This window comes from Chlorella variabilis, assembly GCF_000147415.1.
Source record: "Chlorella variabilis unplaced genomic scaffold CHLNCscaffold_15, whole genome shotgun sequence".
In the NCBI taxonomy this organism is placed as follows: domain Eukaryota; kingdom Viridiplantae; phylum Chlorophyta; class Trebouxiophyceae; order Chlorellales; family Chlorellaceae; genus Chlorella; species Chlorella variabilis.
In genome coordinates, this window is record NW_005435073.1 from 501189 (window position 1) to 521303 (window position 20115).

Sequence of the window (20115 nt, forward strand, 5' to 3'; positions counted from 1 at the left end):
CACTCGTCATCAACACGTTGTGCGAGGCCTTTGCAGCGCAATGCGCGCGGTTTTCGTTGGTGGCTTGCCCCTCGTGGCGACCCTGCCTTCGAGACCCTCTGTTGCTGGGCATGTAATGGAAACACCCTCAGCAAGACAGCAGCAGCACACGCGTGTGCAGCAGCAGCGTGTGCAGCTTAGGCGCAGGACGGTGGCGGTGGCGGCGGGCGGGAGCAGCGGCGGAGTGGCCCTGCAGGGGGATGCTTTCGAGGCGCTGCGCGGCTGCGAGGTGTATGTGGCCAGCACCGGGGAAAAGGTGGACATCACCAACCTGTGGGGCGACAGCGACCGGGTGATGCTGGCCTTTGGGCGCTCCATGGGGTAGGTTGACCTTGGCAAGAGCAGCTCGCAGGCATGAGCAGACGAGGCAGCGCACCCATCGTGCACTGAGCAGCAACTCTCCGCCGCTGCTGCATGCAGGTGACCGTTTTGCTGGTGAGTGCCGACCAGCTGGCGAGTCCTCAGCGCTGAAGGCCTGCCCGCATGGTCCCGCCAGCTCCTCCTGCCCACAGCGCCGCCTGCTGCCGCCTGCAGGGAGCTGGCAGTGCAGCTGAGGCGTGACTTGCTGCCAGCTCTCAGGGAGAAGGGAGTGAAGCTGTACCTGGTCAGCATAGGCACGCCCGAGCGCGGCCTGGAGTTTGTGGAGAAGACTGGTGCGTCACAAGCGACCTGGGCAGTTGCCCCGAGCATACTGTGGCCCAGGTTGCTTGTAGCCATGCTGCCGCAGCACCGCGTCGTTACAGGATGTCTGGCCGCTTGGGCCGCACAGGTTCCAGCAGCAGCGGCGGCAGCACGGACTAATGCAGTTCCTGACAACCCCCACTTTGCTCCTTGCTTGCTGCGCCCCACCACAGGCTTCCCTGCCGACCTCTTGTTGTGCGACCCAGACAACGTGACGTACACCTCGCTGGGGCTCAAGAAGGGGGTTCGGCAGACCTTCTTTTCGTACGAGGTGCGCGGGCAGCTGGCACAGGTTGACTTCCGTGGCGGCAGGCGCCCACCTTCCACAGGCAGGGGGCCTGCCTGCCTGCCCACCTGTCTACCTACACACCCTGCCCACCTGCCTGCAAGCTGACACAACTGGCCCACACTGCCTGCCTGCCTGCACAGACTCCGCTGGCCATGTGGGAGCGCATCAAGTCTGGCGCCACCAAGGACATACAGGAGGTGCTGTCGGTGTGGACCAAGACGCCGCTGTGGATCCCTCCCAAGCAAGACCAAGCCTTCCAGCAGGGCGGCGCCATCGTGCTCCAGGGCCGCCGCCTGCTGTTTGCCCACTATGACCAGGCCACCTCGGCCCATGTGGACCTGCAGCTGCTGCTGGCAGAGGCCGCCAGGGGCCTGTGAGGCCACCTGGACCCAGCTGCGCCGCTCATACTACAGGCAGTACAGGAGTGTGCGAGCAGCGGCGGAGCTGGCCAGGGGCGGGCGCCCATGACGCCGGCGCTGCAACGGCCCATCGTGCCCGAGCGCCGGTCGACCCCCGCCGCCCGACGCCGCTAGGCTCGCCAGCCGCTGCTGCCTCCTCCATTGAAATCAAGACATGTGTTTTCTGCTCCATGCCTGTGTGATTTAATAAGGAGGAGCAGGCAGTGTTGCGTGCCTGCCCAGCGGAGGTGCAGGGCCAGTGAGTGAGCGGGTGGCGGCGGCCCACTTGGGGTGTCTACACAAGTCCAAGGGGTCGACAAACGGTCCGCAAAGTCAGCCGCTGCATTCCATGCTTGTGACAGTTACCAGCACTCAAGCGTCCACTAGCGGATGGTACCGAATACGAATACATACGAAATTGGGCAGCAGGCGGACATGATACAACGAATCGGAGAGCATAGGGCGGTGATGGGGGAAGAACACAAACTCCGCCCAGAAACAGATCACGCATCCAGCCAAACAAGCCCCGCACAGGGCGGCAGCGCCTGGCTGCTCACTGCTCTCCGCCGGATGCCTCGTCGCTGCTGCTGAGCGGCCGCCCGCGCAGCTGCGACAGCTGCACGTAGTGCCTACGGCACACGGGCGCATACACGTCCGCGCCGCCCACCACCTCCTGCCGGCTGTCTGCCGTGATCCGCAGAGAGAAGACTGCAGCCACACGCCGCTTCTCCTGCATCGCATGTGTGTTCCAGGCCGGGCCAATTGAGATGCAGGTAAACATCAGCCAGCAGGAGCGGGGCACAGGTGGAGACGCCTCCCCCTGGCAGCAGGAACTCCTACAAGAGGCGGGCTGGCGATCTGTTTGTGCCTGTTTCTTTTTGAAGGAGGTCGCCGCGGCCTCACCTGGTCACAAAACTTGCAGTGCGCAGTCAGTTTGGTCACACTGTCAGCCATGGGAAGCAGGTCCAGCACCTGCAGGGGGGCAGCAGAGCAGCAGGGAAGCGGCAGGGCGGCAGCCAGCTGGATGCCAGGCAAAGAGTGATCCTGCAAACCAGCAGCTGCAGTAGCAGCCCAGCAGCAGCAGCAGCGCAACGAGCACCGGCAGCAGCAGCAGAGCGGCCAACAGCGGCAGCCGAAGGGCCGCACCTGCCCAAAGCGCTGGCGCTGGAAGTCGCCATCCAGCCCCGCCAGCAGCAGCCGCTTGTGCTCGTGGTCGGCGGCATGGGCACAGAACTCTTTTAGGTCTGCAGAGGGAGAGTGGCAGGCGGCTGGCTGACACTCTGGCGAGCAAGTCGATTGGCGGGCTGGAAGGGCAAGCCATATCCACAAAAAGTGGGAGCTGATTGCACCTACCCACCTGGGAAGAACTGCGCCTCGTCCACCGCAATGACTTGAAAAGCATCGTATGCCGCCCCTGCCGCTTCCTTGAACGCCGCCAGGCTGGGAGTCGCAAAGCAGGGCTGTGGCGCAGGAGGCAGGTAGGAGAGAGGGTCAGCACAAGGTGCTGGGGGTGGGCGGGCTCTTCACTGCTGCATATTTTCCAACGGATCTGAACCTCCCCAGACCACACACCCGCTTCAGTCCATTGTGCGTGACCACATGGGCGGCGCAGTAGCGGTCATCCTTGTTGCTCTTGACGACCGCCACGCTGAGCCCGGCTGCCTCGTAGCGAGCCACCCGCCGCAGGAGCTCAGTCGTCTTCCCCGCGAACATGGGCCCCACCACTATCTCTATCGCGCCATTATGCTGCTGCTCCCGCTGCTGCTGCTGCTGCTGCTGCCAGTCGGTGGCCGGCGCTCCCGTGTCGCTGCCGCCCAGCGCCATGGCGGGCTCTGCCGCGGCGCTGCTGGCGGCGCAGCGGCGCTGCGTGTGTGCTGGTGTCGCCAGTGCCTTGATGCCGCCGCCTGTCCAGCTGCTGCTGAGCGAGAGCATGCGGCGCAGGGGCAGCCAGGCTGCTGCCCGAAAGGGGGCGGCTGCTTTGCACATGCGCAGCGTGCTGCTGCCTCCAGCAGCGATGCAAAGCGACATGGCAAAGCCTATTGCGCCAGTTTGGGCGGAAGATGGCAAAGTCGCGGCAGACAACGGCTATTGGCTCTAAATCAACGAAACGTCGATCAAAGCAAGGCCTGGCAGCTTGGATATGTTATTTTGAGCCCCTCGATGTGCAGTCCTTGTTGGCACGCCACCCCTGCAAAGAGGCTGTGAACCAGGGCACTGTGCGTCACATTGGCAATGCTTGCGGACTTCATGCCGCCAATGGAGCAGCTTGCAGCGGCTCCCCGATATGTCTTGTCGCTCGTGGAGGAGGCAGCGGCGCTGCAGGTGAGGCAGGAAGGGGATCAACGTGAGGCATCGTAGCATTGCGGTTTGACGAGCGCTGCTCCCAGCTGCAGGCCTGTGCCGGCTGCTGCCTGCGGCTGGCGGCGGTTCGGGAGGTAGCCGCCTACAGCAGCAGCGACCTGCCTCACTCAGCGGCAGAGGTCCTGAGCGCATTGGGGGAGGGGCAGCAGCACTCCACAGACCAGAATGGACCTGAAGCTGGAGACGAGACCAGCACGCATCAGAGCTCGGCTGCGGCAGGTGATGAGGGCAGCAAGCGGCGGCGGCTAGACGGAACAGGCGACAATGCAGATTTGCAAAAGGTGGCCGCCGTCTGCCCCCTATGCCTCGGGGTGCTGCAAACCTGGCATCCTGCCTCCTGTGGGCTGCAAGGCGAGGCCGCTGTTGCCCCTTCGCTCAGCAGGCAGGCTTGCTGCACCTTCCAACTGGTGACTACTGTGTCCAGCCTGAACGATCTCAGCCATCATGCAGCACCAGCAGCAGGAGCAGCAGCAGCAGGAGCGGAGGGAGCGGCGTCGCCGCTGGCCGCATCCCAGGCAGAAGTGAGCGGCAACCACGGGGCGCCCGTCGCGGAGCAGAGGCGTGCGACGGTGCCCAGCCTGGCAGCAGCAGCCGCAGCCATAGCAGAGGAGTTTGAGTTTGAGAGTTTTGCGCTGGAGGTCAGTCTGCCCGCCTCGCTGGCCGTGCGGCAGCAGGCACTGAGCTGGCGGCTGCGCCAGCGGCAGCAGCAGGGACAGCGGGAGGACGTTGCGGCGGCGCTCGGAGCGGCAATGGAGTCTACAGTAGGTGAGCCGGCAGCCGGTTGTTGTGGCGTCTACTGAACTCGCTGTCAGAGGTCTCAGGAGCATTGATCATATACATGCCTCCTCCCGTGCAGACATTAAGGAGGCAGTGAGGCTGTTGTACAGCTGCCAGCTGGCTGCAGCGCTGGGCAGGCCTCACAACCCTCAAGCGGAGCTGCGTATCGCGCTAACCGTGACGCACCCCAACGCAGCGGCAGAGTGCGACTGGCTGGCTCCCAGCAGTGGTAAGCAGCGGCGTGGCCGGCACGGCCACGGCCGGCAGCTGCAGCAGCAGCAGCAGCAGCAGCCAGAGCTGCCGGCGGCGACCGAGGCGGTGGCGCAGCGGCTGGGGGCCATGCCAGAGGCAGCGTTCCTGGCCAGCTGCCCTGCCTCCGCAGCGCAGCTGGCGCCGCCCCTGTCGCCGGCCACGGTGCTGCTGCAGGCGCGGCGAAGGCCGCTGCACGTGGGCGGCAGGTACCTCAAGCTGCGCCGAGGCATCCCACAGTCTCCGTGGTTCATCGATGGCCAGCGCAAGGGCGAGGGCTCGGTTCAGGTGAGCCCGGCGGGGCAGCATAGCACAGAGCAGTAATGTGTGGCCACAGAAGCTCTGGTTTGCTGAGGTCGGTCTGGCTGGCGCTGACAAGTGCAGCCCACCTGCCTGCTGGCTGGCTGCAGGAGGCGATTGAGCGGGCAGTGCTGCCCGCCTTCCGCGCAGACTCGTACAAAATGGTGTCGGCAGGTGGGCCAGCACAGCTCGCGATCTCCCGCCATGCCCTGCCCCACCCTTGGCATTCTCTCACATTGCAGCCGGGCATCGTGCATGTTCCACGAGTTCTGAGACTGTTTCGGGACCCTGGAAGGTGACAGAATGGCATCCCCACCACCGCTGCTGGCTTTGCCGCAGGGCGGGAGGACATCGATGTGCGGATGCTGGGCAGCGGCCGGCCTTTCATCCTGGAGATCCAAAATGCCAGGCGCGCGGTGCCAGCGCCCGACCAGCTGCAGCGCATGGAGGCTGCGGTGCTGGAGGTAGGCAGCTGCCTGGCCCTGTTGCGTGCCCGGGGTTGGAAGGCACAGGCCTTTCTGCCAGAGCAGGCAGTGTGCATCAGTGAGCCGACAGCTGCCTGCAGTGAGCCGACCACTGCCTGCAGTGAGCCGACAGCTGCCTGCTGCCCATCTGCCTGCCATGTTGCTCCCGCAGGCCACCGCTGGCGGCGTAGCGGCGCGGGGGCTGCACTGCGCGTCTGCCAGCCAGCTGGCGGCGCTCAAGGAGGGTGAGCAGGACAAGCAAAAGTCGTACATGGCGGTGTGCTGGCTGCCGCGGCCGCTGACGGAGGCTGACGCGGCACTGCTGGAAAGCACGCGGGAGCTGGAGATTTTGCAGCAAACGCCCGTGCGGGTGCTGCACCGGCGCGCCAACCTGGAGAGGCCGCGGACCGTGCATGAGATGCACGCTATGCGGCTGGCTGGGCAGCCGGCGGGCTATTTTGCGTTGCGGCTGCGCGCGCAGGCGGGAACCTACATCAAAGAGTTTGTGCACGGTGAGCGTGCTGTGTCTTTGCAAGCTGGCGCATCTTCACATTCATGCATCTCGTGCACCCCGTGCCGTGCCGAACTGCCGTCCATCTTCGCCCGCCTGCCTGCAGGCGACCTGTCCCGCTCGCGGCCCAGCCTGGGCGATCTGCTGGGCTGCAAGGCGCAGATACTGACTCTGGATGTGCTGAAGATTCACATGGAGTTTGGGTGCCCGCAGCAGCAGGAGCAGTAGGAATCCGCCTCGACAGCGAGACCGCCGCCGCAGGCAGGGGTCCAGCATTGCTAGCATGGGTATTTGCGCATTGCCCTTCATGTTTCCTGTACCTAGCTAGCACGTCAGAAAGCCTCCAGTGCGGTCAGAACGTCCTGGGGCCCAGGACTCCTGGCTTGCGGGACAGCCAGGCTCGAGACCCAGACGGCACTGTCGCCTCCTCTGCCCTTGGGTTGTGTGTCGACACGGTCCATGGAATTCGAGGGGTGTGGCCAGCGAGCCGCGCCATGAGAGTGCCGCTCGCTGCGGCGCTGCTGCCGCTGCTCCTGCTCCTGCTCCCGTCCCCAGCGACATGCCAGAGCAGCCTAGGAATAGGTGAGACGGTTCCCTCGACCAAACATGGTGGTCCACACTGCCGCCGCCAATACCGCCACCGCTCTGCCTGCCATCCAACTGCAGACGGGACAGAGAATGAATTCCTGGCCCGCGAAGGTCTGCTGGCACAACGTGATTCTATTTCAAACTGGGCAGATTTTGCGGCGGCCACCAACCTCACGGGCTGGGACGAGGCCACCCCCGTCTGCAGCTGGGCGGGCGTGTTCTGTGGCACAAACGCCACCACTGCCAGCGGCTTCTCAGTGTGAGCAAGGAGTCGGTGTCGCAAGTTCCTTTGCGGATATGCAGATTGTAAACACACAAAGCAAAATGCATGGCCCCATGCCACAGCCTTGGGATGCAGCGTGCCTGACTGGCTGCGCTGCTGCGTGCTGCACCTGCAGGTCGTTGGCTTGCGACATTGAGGGCGAAACCAAGTACGGCAGATGTGCGCCGACCCCTGCCACCGGCACCTTGGCTGCCCGGCTCGGGGAGATACCGTAAGCGAGCAGCCCGGTAGCAGTGCCCATCCTCAGGCCCCAGCCTCCACCTTTTCGCCCACTGCTTGTGTGCTGCCTCCTCAGTGGCGGCACCTTGCCCTTGCTCTTCTGCGCAGGTCGCTGATCGACTTTGACATCAGCGGGCAGCGCCTCAGAGGTGGGCCCATGGGCCCAACGCTGGTCGGCGCGAGCGGCTCAGGGCGGCGTCATGTCCTGCTGTGCGCTGCATGTGCTGTACCAGCACCACACATGCTCCAGCGCTGCGCTGAACCGGGCAACCCCTGTTTGCCCTCCATCGTGGTGCAGGCACGCTGCCAGTCGCCTGGGGGGAGAATGGCACCTTCCCTTCGCTGAAGATCCTGTGAGTCTGTTTCAGCCGCACCACACCCTGCCTCGCTGCCGTCTGCTGCTAAGCTTTGCGCCTCCTGGCCTCGCCAACCAAGTGCTTTCTGCCGCTTCCTTTTGGGTCCAGGGATGTGTCGAGGAACGATCTGAGTGGTAGGGGGCAACAGCGGGCGTGCCTGCCCGTGTCGCGGCCGTGCGAGCAGCGTGCATGGATACACCTGTTGTGGCCTGTTTTTGCGCTGTCCTGCAGGCACGCTGCCAGAGGCGTGGGCTGGCACCTTTCCACAGCTGGGCATAGTGAATGCCAGCCACAACGCCTTCACAGGTACGGCCGTTGCCGCCTTGCGTAGCAACTGCCGCAGCGCATGCAACCCCAGCTGTGTGCCTGCGAGCTCTGGCCTGCATCATGGGCTCGCCCCACCGCCCTCGGTGCCTGAACTGACTTTTATCGGCAACCTGCGGTCTGCATGTGAGGCTCTTCCTCATGGTGTGGCCCCCGCCCCCACTTGAGGTGCAGGCGCACTGCCTGAGCTCTGGGGTGTGCCCGGCGCGTTCCCGCGGCTGGGCTCCATGTGAGTACTGCCATGCCGTGCACTAGTTAACCGACAGACAACCTTTTTACTCGCCACGTGCGTCGCAGTCCCAGTGTGGCTGGCCGCTTGCTGACATGCCGCCGTTCTGGCACTGCTTGCATTCACGCAGTGATGTGGGATACAACCAGCTCTCAGGTAAGCGTGTGCGTAAACCCAAACTCCTGTGCATGTTTGGCTGGCACAGCTAAAGCTGGCATCAGGGCTCAGCATGCGGCACGGCTGGCTGCAGGCAGTGTGCCGCCCAGCTGGACGGGTGTGGTGGGGGGGTTTCAGGGCGTATACTTGATCGACATGAGCGACAACCGACTGACCGGTGGGTGTGTGCGAAGCTTGCATGCCTGTTCCACCAGCAAGTCTGCATATGTTTGTGTGTGTGTGTGTGTCGCACTGTTCCTGCCACACTTTGATGTGCTTGGCCCTGGCAGTGACAGCAGTTGTAGAGCTGAGGTTGCCTTGCTCTGTGCACCGCTGAGCAGCGCATGCGCGCATGTGCATGGCTGGAAATTTACCATGCAGGAACTTTACCCGACTTGTTCAAGCTGCCCGGGCTTAGCCTTCTGTGAGTGGTCTCGCTTGCTTTACAGAGCACTGCTGTGGATTGCTTGAGTGCACTGGTGGAAGGGGGGAGCCAGCCTTGTGTCTCACTTGAGTGTTTTCACCTGACGCTGCTTGCTGCAGAGACATCAGTGGCAACCTGCTCACAGGTAGGCTTCAAAGGCAGCAGTACCGCTGTGGGAATGCTCAGCAACAGGCAGATGGCAGCATTCCATGCCTGCGTCCAGCAGACGCCACTGCATTATCCTTGCCGCCGCAGTTCTGCCACCCTGGCCTGAGTTGCTGGTTCCAGCTGCAATGTTTGGGCGCTGCTGTGGGGCGCGTGCTGCTGCAGGCCGCCTGCCAGAATATGTGAAGTCCAAGGCTGGCGATGAGCATGGCGACCCGCTGCCATTGCTGCAAGTCATGTGAGTCACCTTGCCGTGCTGCCGGTGCCGGTGCTGCTTTGGGTCCAAATCGCCAGGCAGCTGGAAACCTCATGCTGCATGTTGATGCAGGCATTTGCAGAACAACTCGATCACCGGAACGGTTCCGCAGTCCTGGGGCTTGCCGGAAGTGTTGTCCCAGCTGAGGGAGTTAGATCTCGGCAGCAACAACCTGACAGGTGCCCAGCTCTGCCTTCTCAGATGGCGGCGTGCTGCTGCCGCGACTTAGCACTGCTGCCTGGCGTGCTGCTGGGCACATCTGCTCCCTGAAAACCCTACTTTCCTGTTCATCACTCGAAGCAGGCCCTCTCCCACAACGATGGTCGTTTCAGTTTCTAAACAACTTGTGAGTGCAGTCGTTGTGGGCTGGCCCATGGTGCACCCAGCCCGCCAAGTGGCTGCTGCCTGCTGCCCGCCACGTGCACCCTCATGCCCCCTTATTTACAGTCCATGTGCCTTCTGCTTGCAGGTCTTTTGCATACAACCAGCTGACAGGTATGGTCAGGCCCCGAGCTGCAGCTTCAGGCTCCTAGGAGCATTCTGCATCTATTGGTAGCAATACCGCACCCCGTGCCAACCTCCTGCCAACCTGGTGTCTGCCGCCCTGTTCTCAATCTACTGCCGCAGGGACCATTCCCGCTTCATGGGGTTTCCGCACCTCCTTTCCTGATATTCAATCCTTGTGAGTGGCATGGTGTCGCAGTTGCAACTGATTTTGGCCTTCTCCAATTCGCCTCCTGCGCGCCGCTGCAGGGACGTGACTGGCAACTTGCTGTGCGGCACTGTGCCAGCAGGACTTCCCCGTCCTGTGAGCCAGCGTTGGCGCCGCTCTCACTCCTTAGTGCTGCCCCAGGCGTTCATGCGGCGCTTGTGCTGCTTCTCATCAGCGCTGCCAAATGAAGCCAGCACGCTCAGCTGTGACTGAAACCCTGTCGCTGCATTGCAGGTTTGCGCCGATGGTACCGACAACTGCGTCACAGGGAGGGTGTGTGCGCCGGCACCTCCTCCGTTCCCTGTCCCTGCTCCGGCCCCACGTGCGAAATGCTGGGGCTCGGTCTGCGTGACTGGCACAGAGTTCTGCCTGCATGCTGCTGCCGGATTGGATGGGTGCCTGGGGCGGTGGCAGAAGGCTGTGCTCCTGCTCCTGCCCACACTTCATGCTGCGCTGGTCGTGCTTGGGCACCTGCAGCCTTGGCGCCCATCCTACCTGCGCCGGCACCGCCATCCCCACCACCCCCATCCAACGAAGAAGCAGCTGCATCATCTGCAAATATCGGTGCCATTGTGGGCGGCGTGGCTGGAGGCTTGGGTGAGCTGGTCGCTCTGGCCCTTCTTAGAGATGCTTGCGACTGCAGCAGACCAGCACCCCAACTGCATTCGCGCTGCTGTGGCCCTTGCCGCAGTGGTGGTGGTCATCCTGGCCTTCCTGGCCCTCAGGCCGGTCAAGGGATGGTTGCGCCGCAAGCCGCCAGCTGAAGGCCTGGCAGGGGGTGGGAGCAGCAAGGTTTCTTCAAAGTCGGGTGTACCAGGCGCCACCTGGTCAGAGGACTCCACAACTGCCCTGGCCGCCTTCTCTGGTTCTTTGAAGTGAGGCCTGCTGCCTGCCAGCCCTGGCGAACCCAATGCAATCTTTCTGGCACGTGTGCAACCACTGCAGCTGTCTGCAGAAAACAGAGGCATGCTCGTTCATAGAATGCTGCCCAAATTGCTGCTGATCCTCCCCGGAATGCTGCCCCTGCCTGCAGCTCTGTCTCTCTGGAAAGCGACCCTGTGTTCTTGTACATCCAGAGCCATCTGGCTTCTATTCGCCTGCTCTCCATGGCACATCACCCCAGCCTGGCCAGGCAAGGCTCCGCGCCAGCTGCAGCGGATGTCCACCCCAGCACCACCAGCGGCAGCAACTCGCTGGCGCCAGATGTGCAGCAGTGGGAGGTGCAGTGGGAGGACATCCGTGTCGTGCGGCCCATCGGCAGAGGATCCTTTGGCAGGGCAAGCGTTGCTGCTGCTAGTCATGCTGGTGGCTGCTTCTTGCTGCTACTGCTGCTGCTCCTTGTTGCTGCAACTGCTGCCGTGTTGCACTGCCAGCACAGCTAGAGAGCTGGCGGTATCTCCTTGCTGCAGGTGTACCTGGCCAGCTGGAGGCAAACACCTGTCGCGGTCAAAGTGCTAACGAATGCAGGCAAGCCGGGCTGCTGCTGAAATGTTTTAGTGACCCAGCGCTCGCCCTGCTGACTTCTATGTGCGTGGTGCAGATGACATGAAGGAAGAAAACTTCATCCTGCCAGAGTCGGTGTTGAAAGAGCTGCAGGAGGTGGGCCGCTAAATGTGGGCTGCTGGAAGGATAGAAAGCCAGCCAGCCCTCCCCGCTGATAGCGACTCCCCTGCATATCTGGCGCAGGAGGCGTCGGTGATGACGCGCATGAGGCATCCCAATGTGGTTTCTTTCATGGGACTCTCTCTCATTCCACCGCTCATTGTGACAGGTGGATCCCCTGTGGCAAAACTGCGGTGCTGTTGCGCGTCCACCACCTCTGGGCCTTCCGCTGCCTGCGTCCCATCTGCAGACCGCGTGGAGCTCAATAACTTGCGTCACACTGCCCCTCCTGGCCCAATGCAGAGTTTTGCGACAAGGGCTCTCTGTACGACGTGCTGCGGCGTGCCTCACGGCATGCAGACAAGGCGGCTGAGCTGACGTGGCAGCTGCGCATCCAAATGGTGCGCCAGCCCCGCCTACACACTGCTGGGCAATTGCGCAGTGCTGATCTCAGGCGTTTGCTGCCGCTGCAGGCGCTTGATGCGGCTCGTGGCCTGCTCTACCTGCACCGCCGCTCACCACCCATCATCCACCGAGACGTGAAGAGCCCCAACATTCTGGTGCGCCTGCCGTCCTGCTTGCCTGCTCAACGCAGTTATCCATCGTTGTGTGTGTGGAGCTTTCGTTCTGCTCTTCACTTTTACCTGCTCGGCATGCAGGTGGACCAGCACTGGCGGGCCAAAATAGCAGACTTTAACCTCAGGTAAGGGCTTCAACCAACTAATCGTTGCCTGCCGGCTATTCTTACTGTGGTCAGTTTTGGGGACCTGCTCGGCTGCTCCAGAAGCCTGCCCACCCAGCGCGCCTTGTTTGCAGCAAGATCCTGGGCGCGGCGGGCGACACCGAGGGCCCCACAAACCCCATCTGGCTGGCGCCAGAGATAGCGCTGAATGATGCGGAGGCGACGGCTGCGTCAGATGTCTACTCATTTGGCATGGTGCTGTACGAGCTGCTGACCTGGAAGCTGCCCTGGGAGGGCTACAACGCGTTCCAGGTGCGGCCAGGCCTGAGGCATCAGGGATGCAGTGAGCCAGGGCTATCACTGTTATTCAGTAATCTTCCGTAATGCTGGCCTGCATTTGCCAGCAGATCATGTACTCTCTCATGCAAGGGCAGCGGCCAGAGGTGCCTCCCCGCCTTGCCATGCCGGGGCCCGACACGCTTGGTTTCTCTGGCCTGGATGCCCTCTGCCACCTGATGAGGTGGGAGGCCTGCACTGCATGGATTGACCTCTGCTCGACGGCACTGGCATCTTGCCCGCGGCTGTTGTGTGTTGCGGCCTGCCTGCATTTGCCCGCAGCCCAGCCTGGCTCAAGGTGCTGTTGTGCAGGGAGTGCTGGGCCGAGGAGCCTGGCAACCGACCCACATTTGATGACATTGTGCCGCGCCTCAACGACATGCTGAAACGCATGAATCATGTCAGCAGCGGCGCATCCCAGGACAAGCAGCGCAGCGGCAGCCAGAGGATGGATGAGGGGGAGGAGAGCGGGTCGCCAATCAAGCGCTGGGGCACGGCGCCCGTTTTCTGACCGCCCACAGATTCAACTGCTCTTTCTCCTGCTTTCATGATCGTGCATTCATTTCCAATACATTTTTATCTTTCCCTTGTCCCCATTTGAGAGCTGTGAGCAAGCGCCGTCTCCTGCTGCTGCGCGCCCGCGGCTTCCAAAGCGGCCAGAGGGCGCATGCTCAACTGATGTCAATATCTGGATGGCGATTGCAAAATAAGGCAATGCGGCTGCTTCCCTTCCCAGTCATTCCCCTACTGTCTGGCGGTACACGTGTGGTACGTCTGAGTGAAACCACGGCGGCCTGGGGCCCTGATCGCGCGTTGTGGGGCTGCCGCTTCAAGCGGTGTAGGCTTGGTGGGCGGGGCAGCCCAAGATGGGCGTCCCCAGGTCCGCGGTGCTCCTGCCGCTGCTGCTCCTCCTCCTGCTGATGCCAACTGAGTGCCAGGATGACCAACAGACAGGTGAGCGCCGTCTGCGCATGGCCGGTTGAGGCGGTCTGGACTGCCTGCCGTCACCGGTTGTTTTGCCGCGGCCGCCCCGCCTGAAGCTGACCTGGCCCGCCCAACCCTGGCCCGCAGAGGAGTTGGAAGACGAGTCGCTGGCCCGCTTGGGCCTGTTGAAACAGCGGGACGCGATAGACAACTGGGCAGATTTTGCGGCCGCCACAAACATCCGCGGGTGGGACCAGGCCACTCCCATCTGCAGCTGGACGGGCGTGTTCTGCATCAGCACGTCCACAGTTGATGGCTTCTCAGTGTGCGCAGGCCTTGCGCACGTCATGCAGCCCTTGCTGGCCTGCGCGTCTGGGATGCAGCCCTGGACTCGCCCCTCCGGTAGACAGCAGCATCTCGTGGGCAGCGGGCAGCAGCATGCATGCCGATATGATGCTCCCGCCGACTGGCATGTGCAGATCGCTGGCTTGCGACAAGGAGATGTCGGGAGCCAGCCTGTGCGCTCCCACGCCGGCCACCGGCACCCTTGTGCCATTACTAGCCACCACACCGTGCGTATTGGCGGCCTGCTGCTGCTGCCGCCATGCGACACGCGGGCAGCCCATTGACCTGCATTGGCAAATGCGGCAATGACACTGCCTCTTGAAAGCCTCCCTGTGCGCACTACCCACCTACCTTTGCTGCAGATCCTTGACGTCCCTTGACTTCAGCGGGCAGAATTTTTTCGGTGCGCTGCGTGCTGCTGTGGCAGGGCAAAGGCGGCGTGCTTGCTCGGTGGGAGTCATGCGCCGCCAACTGGTTGCTTGGCCTGATCCTTATGCAGGCACGCTGCCTGACAGCTGGGGGGCAAGCGGGACCTTCACAGAGCTCATCTCCTTGTAAGCTTGGGCAGGCTCTGCTCCAAAATCACTACTCTCTGTTTGCGTTTACATGGATCGGGCCTTATGTTGCTTCTGAGCCATTCTCTTCCTGGCCTGGCCGGCTCTGTGTCTGTGTGCAGGAATTTGTCCAGGAACCAGCTGGCTGGTGGGAACCAGCACCAGCGGCCTGCCCTTGTCCGTGTCATGTTTGGTTGCTCGCATGTGGCATATACGGCTCTGCCGGGCAGCGGCCATCTGTCAGCTGGCCCGCTCGCCCATGCCGCAACACTTGCTCTGCCCTGTTGCGTGCAGGCGCCCTGCCAGACGAATGGAGCAATGTCGAAGCATTTCCTCAGCTGAATCTCATGAACATGAGCCAGAACAACATTTCGGGTGAGGACGCTGCTGTGGGCCTGCTGCCTTCACTGCTCCTCCTGGCCTGCTTGTCTACGTTAGTTTGTACTCTGCTTCCTGTCCACTTACATTCCATGCGCGGGCCTACATGCTGATCTTGTGCGTTGCATGGCATGTTTCAGGGTTCCTTCCTGACAGCTGGGGAGATCCTGAGGCCCTGCCCTGGATGAAAACAATGTGAGTGCTGCCTGTGGCTACACTTAGTACTCAGGCCCTGGGTTGTGAGATGGTCCGCCGCTATGGGGCATGTGTGCTGCACAGCTCCCAAGTTGGCATGGCTGCTGACGCACATCGCATTGCCAATGCTCCGACGATACTGCTGCTGCAGAGATCTGACTGGCAACCAGCTGTCTGGTGAGGCATGACAGGGGCAATGTGTTCTGTGGCTGACACCGCGCTTCACTGGGGCTGCAACACCAATAGGGGCATTGAGTGAATCGCCCTGAGCACCTGCGCTGGGCTACAGGAACGTTGCGGGCATCCTGGACAGGCACGACAGGCGGGTTTCAAAACATCAGCAACATGCATCTAGGAGGCAACCTTCTGACAGGTAAGGGACAGGGCATTATTTGCACCACTTTTACCAAACCAATGACATGTCAGTCGGTGCCAAGTTCCGTGGTGGCTTCTGTGCTTTGTTCGCACTGGCTGCTGGTGCCCGTGCCGCCTACGGATTGCTTCGCTGCTTTTCGACGCAGGCACTATGCCAGGCCTTTGGATGCTGCCTGACATTACTGAACTGTAAGTCACCTCGTCCCTTTCACATGCCGCTATGTGTATGTTCATGTGAAGCAGGAAGCTGGTGTCGCTATGTGTTTTGGGAAAGCATGTGGGCTGCGGCAGACCTGCTTGCACACAGTTTCAATGAACTCTGCACCTCTGCGCTGGTGCAGGTTCCTCAACGACAACTTGATGACAGGTGGGGCTGGTTGCAGCTGTGGCAGCGCCCCGGATTCTGCCAGCTGAGCATCACCCTGCAGCAGCTTCACCTTCAATCCCTGTTTCTGTGCAGGCTCTCTTCCAACGGGCACCACTACCATACCCGATGGCAAACTGGAGGGGTATGATCCAGCTGGGGCCTCTATACGGGTCATGTAAGTGAGGGAGTGGGAGGGGCGCCGCGGTGCGCGGCGCACATGCAGGCCCTGCTGAGGCACGTGCAGTTGGCCATGAGCCCCCGCCCTGCGTTCCTGCCGGCGCTGTTGCAGAAATTTGAGCAACAACAAGTTCTCAGGTGAGGATTGCTTGGTCGCTGCCATAAACAATAATTAAACAAAAAACAATCCAGCCCCCACCATCCTGGCTTCACTCTCGGGGTGGCTGCCATGCACTGTCAGCACACAGGCACCTGCTGCGACCCATGCACCTCCACTGCCCCTTATGGAAGCTTCCTCATGCCCATGCATGATCAATGCAGGAGAGTTGCCTCGCGAGTGGGGCTTCCCACAGGTGTTCTCCACGTTGTTCGTAATGGACTTGTCCGGCAACAATTTGACGGGTGGGTGCTTGCGTGCATGTGGGGCTGGCAGGGGACTGGGGCATAGGCGCTGTGCTCATCCTTTTTCTCGCTTGGACTGCAGGCAATCTCCCAGCGGAGTGGGCTTTCCAGGCCCTTCGTGACTTGTGAGTAGTGTGGGGTCTCATGCTCATGCTCAAGTTGAGTTGCTGCACTGCTGCCAGCTGCTGCCAGGGCTTGTGTTTGTGAATTTCCTTGGTGAGACTGTTGTGTTGATGCCCTGTGGTCGTTCCCATGGTGCACACGCAGATCGCTTGCTTACAATGAGCTTTCAGGTGTGGAGCGGGCCAGTGCTGAGCATCACAGGCCCCTTGTTCATGCGCCTGCTACATTTAGAAGCTTACCAAATGGAGCAGTCTAACAAGCTGGCAGCCAGGAGCCTGACCCCACCAACCCATGTTCTTCTGCAGGAGCCATTCCAACTTCGTGGGGCTACCGCACTTCCTTTCCAGAAATCAGAACCATGTGGGTGCGATGTTGCGCCATGCCAGGCCTCCTCGCAGCTCCCGTGCATGCAGCGGCAGCCTAATGGCTCGCTCAACCGCACCTGGCCGCTGCCGCCCCGCTGCAGTGACCTGAGCGGCAACGCGCTGTGTGGGCAGGTGCCAGCAGGGCTCCCCTCCCCGGTGAGTCGGCACATGTTCGTTTCCTCCTGCTGCTGCAAGCGCTCCCACTGAAGTTGTGTATTACCCATCACCTGGCTTGCCTGGGCTGCTGCCTGCAGCTCTGCGATGATGGCACCGACAACTGCATCACATCGAATGTGTGCGCGCCGCCACCTCCCTCTGCCCCGCCGCCCCCCACCCCACGTGCGAACCGCTGCAGCTCTCTGCTTGCCAGCCAGTGTGCCACCACGGCTGGTCCCATGCTGCTACTACTTGCCGGCAGGCCTGCCACATCGTACGATGCAGCCTTGACCAGTTCCAGAGCCGTGTTGTGCCACAGTTGCCGTGCTGATACCTGGGAAGCTCGTCTGCCTGCAGCCCCATGCGACCTTTGCTCAGGAGCACGTCCGCCCCCTCCTTCCTCGTCCTCGGCATCATCTGTGAACGTCGGCGCCATTGTGGGCGGCGTGGTTGGAGGCTCGGGTAAGTTGGTCGATCTGGCCCTTCTCGGCAATGCTTGCGACTGCAGGGGACCAGCACGTCAGCTACCCGTGCTGCTGCTGCCCTGGCTGCAGTGGTAATTGGCATCCTGGCCTTCCTGGCTCTCAGGCCGGGCAAGGCGTGGTTGCATCGCCGGCAGTCGCCAGCTGAAGGCCCGGCAGGCGGTGGCAGCGGCAAGCCTTCCTCATGCTCAGCTGCAGCAGGTGGTGGCGGCTGGAGGCCAGAGGACTCCAGCTCCGCCTTAGCAGCCTACTCTGGTTTGCTAGGGTGAGAGGACCTGCTGCTTGCCACGCCCGGGCGAAAAAAATGCGTTGGCTGCGCTGGCCTTCCAGGAAGGAGCGCCTTCCCACGATGCCCCTCCGCTGCCTCTGATTGCGGCTCATGAAATCCTTGTCTGCCCGCAGCAATGATGGATCTATCGAGAACGACCCATTGATTAGCTACATTGCGAGCAACCTGGCTGCCTTGCGGCGCGTTTCAGTCGTCCCGCTGGCAAGGCGCAGCTCGGCGCACTCCTTGGTAGAAACGCCTGCCAGCGGGGCCAGCGCCACCAGTGGCAGCAACACCCTGCCGCTCGAGGTGCAGCAGTGGGAGGTGCAGTGGGAGGACATACGTGTGATGCGGCTCGTCGGCAGAGGCGCCTTTGGCAGGGTAAGTGCTGCTGCTGTGGCTGCTGCTGCTGCTCTTGCAGCTTCTACCTGCTGCTGCCACGGCTGCTGTTCTCTGCTGCTGCTGCTGCTACTGCCGACCAGTCAAGGACATGTGATGTTGCTCACTGCAGGTGTACCTGGCCAGCTGGAGGCAAACGCCGGTTGCGGTCAAAGTGCTCACTCCTGCAGGCAAGCCCGACTGCTGTTGAAATGCTGCCCAGAGCCTGCACATGCCCTCTTACTGGCATCCAGGATGCAGCAGCTCGCCCGGTTCACCGCATGCCGCGCTGCGTGCGCTATGGTGCAGATAATATAAAGGAGGAAAACTTCATCCTGCCAGAGTCGGTGCTGAAAGAGCTGCAAGAGGTGGGCCGCTGCACTTGTTTGGCGCTGCACGGCACGCTATCCTGCATTGGCCATGGACCCATGCCACGCTGCTTGTGCCCTCCCCGCTTAGCCTGCTCCCTTCCGCATGCGCAGGAGGCGTCGGTGATGACGCGCATGAGGCATCCTAATGTGGTTTCTTTCATGGGACTCTCTCTCATGCCACCGCTCATTGTGACAGGTGGATCCCCTGAAGCAAAGCTGCTTGCATCTGGTGTGGTGCCCACCATCTCCTGGCCTCTGGCTCTCGCTCTCTGCACGTGCTATCTACAGGCCAGCAGCTTGACCCCCGTGCACCATGCGTATTCGTCCTTACCCGCTGCAGAGTTTTGTGAGAAAGGCTCTCTATATGATGTGCTGCGGCGAGCACGGCAGGCGGACAAGGCAGCTGAGCTGACGTGGCAGCTGCGCATCCAAATGGTGCGCCAGCCCGCCTGCACGCTGCTGGGCAACTGGGCACTGCTGATCGTAGGGGATTGCTGCCGCTGCAGGCGCTTGATGCGGCTCGCGGCCTGCTGTACCTGCACCGTCGCTCACCACCCATCATCCACCGAGACGTGAAGAGCCCCAACCTGCTGGTGCGCCTGCCCACATGCATGTCGTGTGTTGCCTGTAGCTCTCCCTGGCCTGTAGCTCTCCCTGCCCTTGCTGAGCCCCCCTTGTCCTCTCGTGAGCTCCTTTCTGCATCATACAGGTGGAGCAGCATTGGCGGGTCAAAGTAGCGGACTTCAACCTCAGGTGGGGACAGGGATGCAGGCATTCTGCTGTCGTAGGCATTTGCCCCCCGTTACATAGTACCCCAAGCTCTGCTCTTCTCTCTTCACGCTGGCTGTGCTGGAAACAACAGTCCCCCCCCTCCCCCCCCCGTGTACGTCCCTATGCAGCAAGATCCTGGGCGCGGCGGGCGACACCGAGGGCCCCAGCAACCCCATCTGGCTGGCGCCAGAGATAGCGCTGAATGATGCGGAGGCGACAGCGGCGTCAGATGTCTACTCGTTTGGGATGGTGCTGTACGAGCTGCTGACCTGGAAGCTGCCCTGGGAGGGCTACAACGCGTTCCAGGTGTGGTGCGAGGCTTTGTGGAGGGTGGAGCATTTGATGTAACTCCACCTGCGCCTTTTTCGGGCAGAAAGAGCTTCTGTGGAGTTAGCCCATCCCTGTGTGGAGCCTGCCGGCCTGCTCTACAGATCATGTTTGCGCTTGGCGCTGGGCAGCGGCCAGAGTTGCCTCCTCGCATCGCGCTGCCTGGGCCCGACTCGCTGAGCTTTGCTGGGCTGGATGCATACTGCGAGCTGATGAGGTGAGAGGGGTGCTGCGGATGGAAGGAATGGCCCACAGAGTTCCTGCTCTGCTGGCCAGTGCTGTTTGATGGCCGCTGCGCGCCCTCCCTGTTTTTGCTGACGCATGCACCTGCGGGCACTCTGCGGTGCAGGGACTGCTGGGCTGAGGAGCCTGGCGACCGGCCCACGTTTGATAACATTGTGCCACGCCTGGACAGCCTGGTGCATCGCGGGGACATACCCAGCAGCATGTCATCCCACGGCAAGCCACGCGGCGGCAGCCAGAAGATGGACGAGGCGGACGAGGAGTGTGGATCCCCCATCAAGCGCTGGGGCACGGCGCCCATCATGTGACTCAGCAGCAGCAGCGCAGCCATCTCATTACAACTCGTTTTCACTCGTTTGCAATCTGTTGTTGTTTTTTCCATCGAAATGCTTTCTGTTCTATCTTCTTTTGTCATGTACAGTGTACACTTGGCGGTCAACGTCGCGGCATTCAAGAAACCAGCCCTTTCAGCACCTGCGTTTGCCCAGTTACATGCCCCCCAGGCTGCCATTC

At 62.0% G+C, this 20115-nt stretch overlaps 6 protein-coding genes across 6 annotated transcripts; 5 read left to right on the forward strand and 1 right to left on the reverse strand.

The window, feature by feature from the left end:
• Positions 1–115: 115 nt before the first annotated feature.
• CHLNCDRAFT_136050 (hypothetical protein) lies at positions 116–1386 on the forward strand (the record flags this gene model as incomplete). The annotated part of the gene is made up of 4 exons (XM_005845931.1): positions 116–360; positions 574–692; positions 894–991; positions 1150–1386. 4 exons carry the CDS (start codon positions 116–118, stop codon positions 1384–1386), a joined length of 699 nt encoding a protein of 232 aa, XP_005845993.1.
• A 574-nt stretch (positions 1387–1960) lies between these two features.
• CHLNCDRAFT_25389 (hypothetical protein) lies at positions 1961–3231 on the reverse strand (the record flags this gene model as incomplete). Its single annotated transcript, XM_005846057.1, has 5 exons — positions 1961–2131; positions 2311–2379; positions 2554–2651; positions 2765–2867; positions 2980–3231. 5 exons carry the CDS (start codon positions 3229–3231, stop codon positions 1961–1963), a joined length of 693 nt encoding a protein of 230 aa, XP_005846119.1.
• Positions 3232–3639: 408 nt separating this feature from the next.
• CHLNCDRAFT_136052 (hypothetical protein) lies at positions 3640–6297 on the forward strand (the record flags this gene model as incomplete). The annotated part of the gene is made up of 8 exons (XM_005845932.1): positions 3640–3729; positions 3801–4049; positions 4284–4533; positions 4625–5082; positions 5205–5268; positions 5434–5558; positions 5731–6070; positions 6176–6297. 8 exons carry the CDS (start codon positions 3640–3642, stop codon positions 6295–6297), a joined length of 1698 nt encoding a protein of 565 aa, XP_005845994.1.
• A 5571-nt stretch (positions 6298–11868) lies between these two features.
• CHLNCDRAFT_13716 (hypothetical protein) lies at positions 11869–12789 on the forward strand (the record flags this gene model as incomplete). The annotated part of the gene is made up of 4 exons (XM_005845933.1): positions 11869–11943; positions 12043–12086; positions 12200–12445; positions 12714–12789. Coding segments are annotated over 4 exons (441 nt in total), but the record flags the coding sequence as incomplete, so codon positions are not given.
• A 478-nt stretch (positions 12790–13267) lies between these two features.
• Positions 13268–14050, forward strand: CHLNCDRAFT_136054 (expressed protein; the record flags this gene model as incomplete). Its single annotated transcript, XM_005845934.1, has 4 exons — positions 13268–13355; positions 13473–13650; positions 13805–13874; positions 14033–14050. 4 exons carry the CDS (start codon positions 13268–13270, stop codon positions 14048–14050), a joined length of 354 nt encoding a protein of 117 aa, XP_005845996.1.
• Positions 14051–18171: 4121 nt separating this feature from the next.
• CHLNCDRAFT_136055 (hypothetical protein) lies at positions 18172–19910 on the forward strand (the record flags this gene model as incomplete). The annotated part of the gene is made up of 8 exons (XM_005845935.1): positions 18172–18258; positions 18373–18457; positions 18602–18744; positions 18768–18854; positions 18971–19014; positions 19161–19338; positions 19464–19576; positions 19709–19910. 8 exons carry the CDS (start codon positions 18172–18174, stop codon positions 19908–19910), a joined length of 939 nt encoding a protein of 312 aa, XP_005845997.1.
• Between the last annotated feature and the right edge of the window lie 205 nt (positions 19911–20115).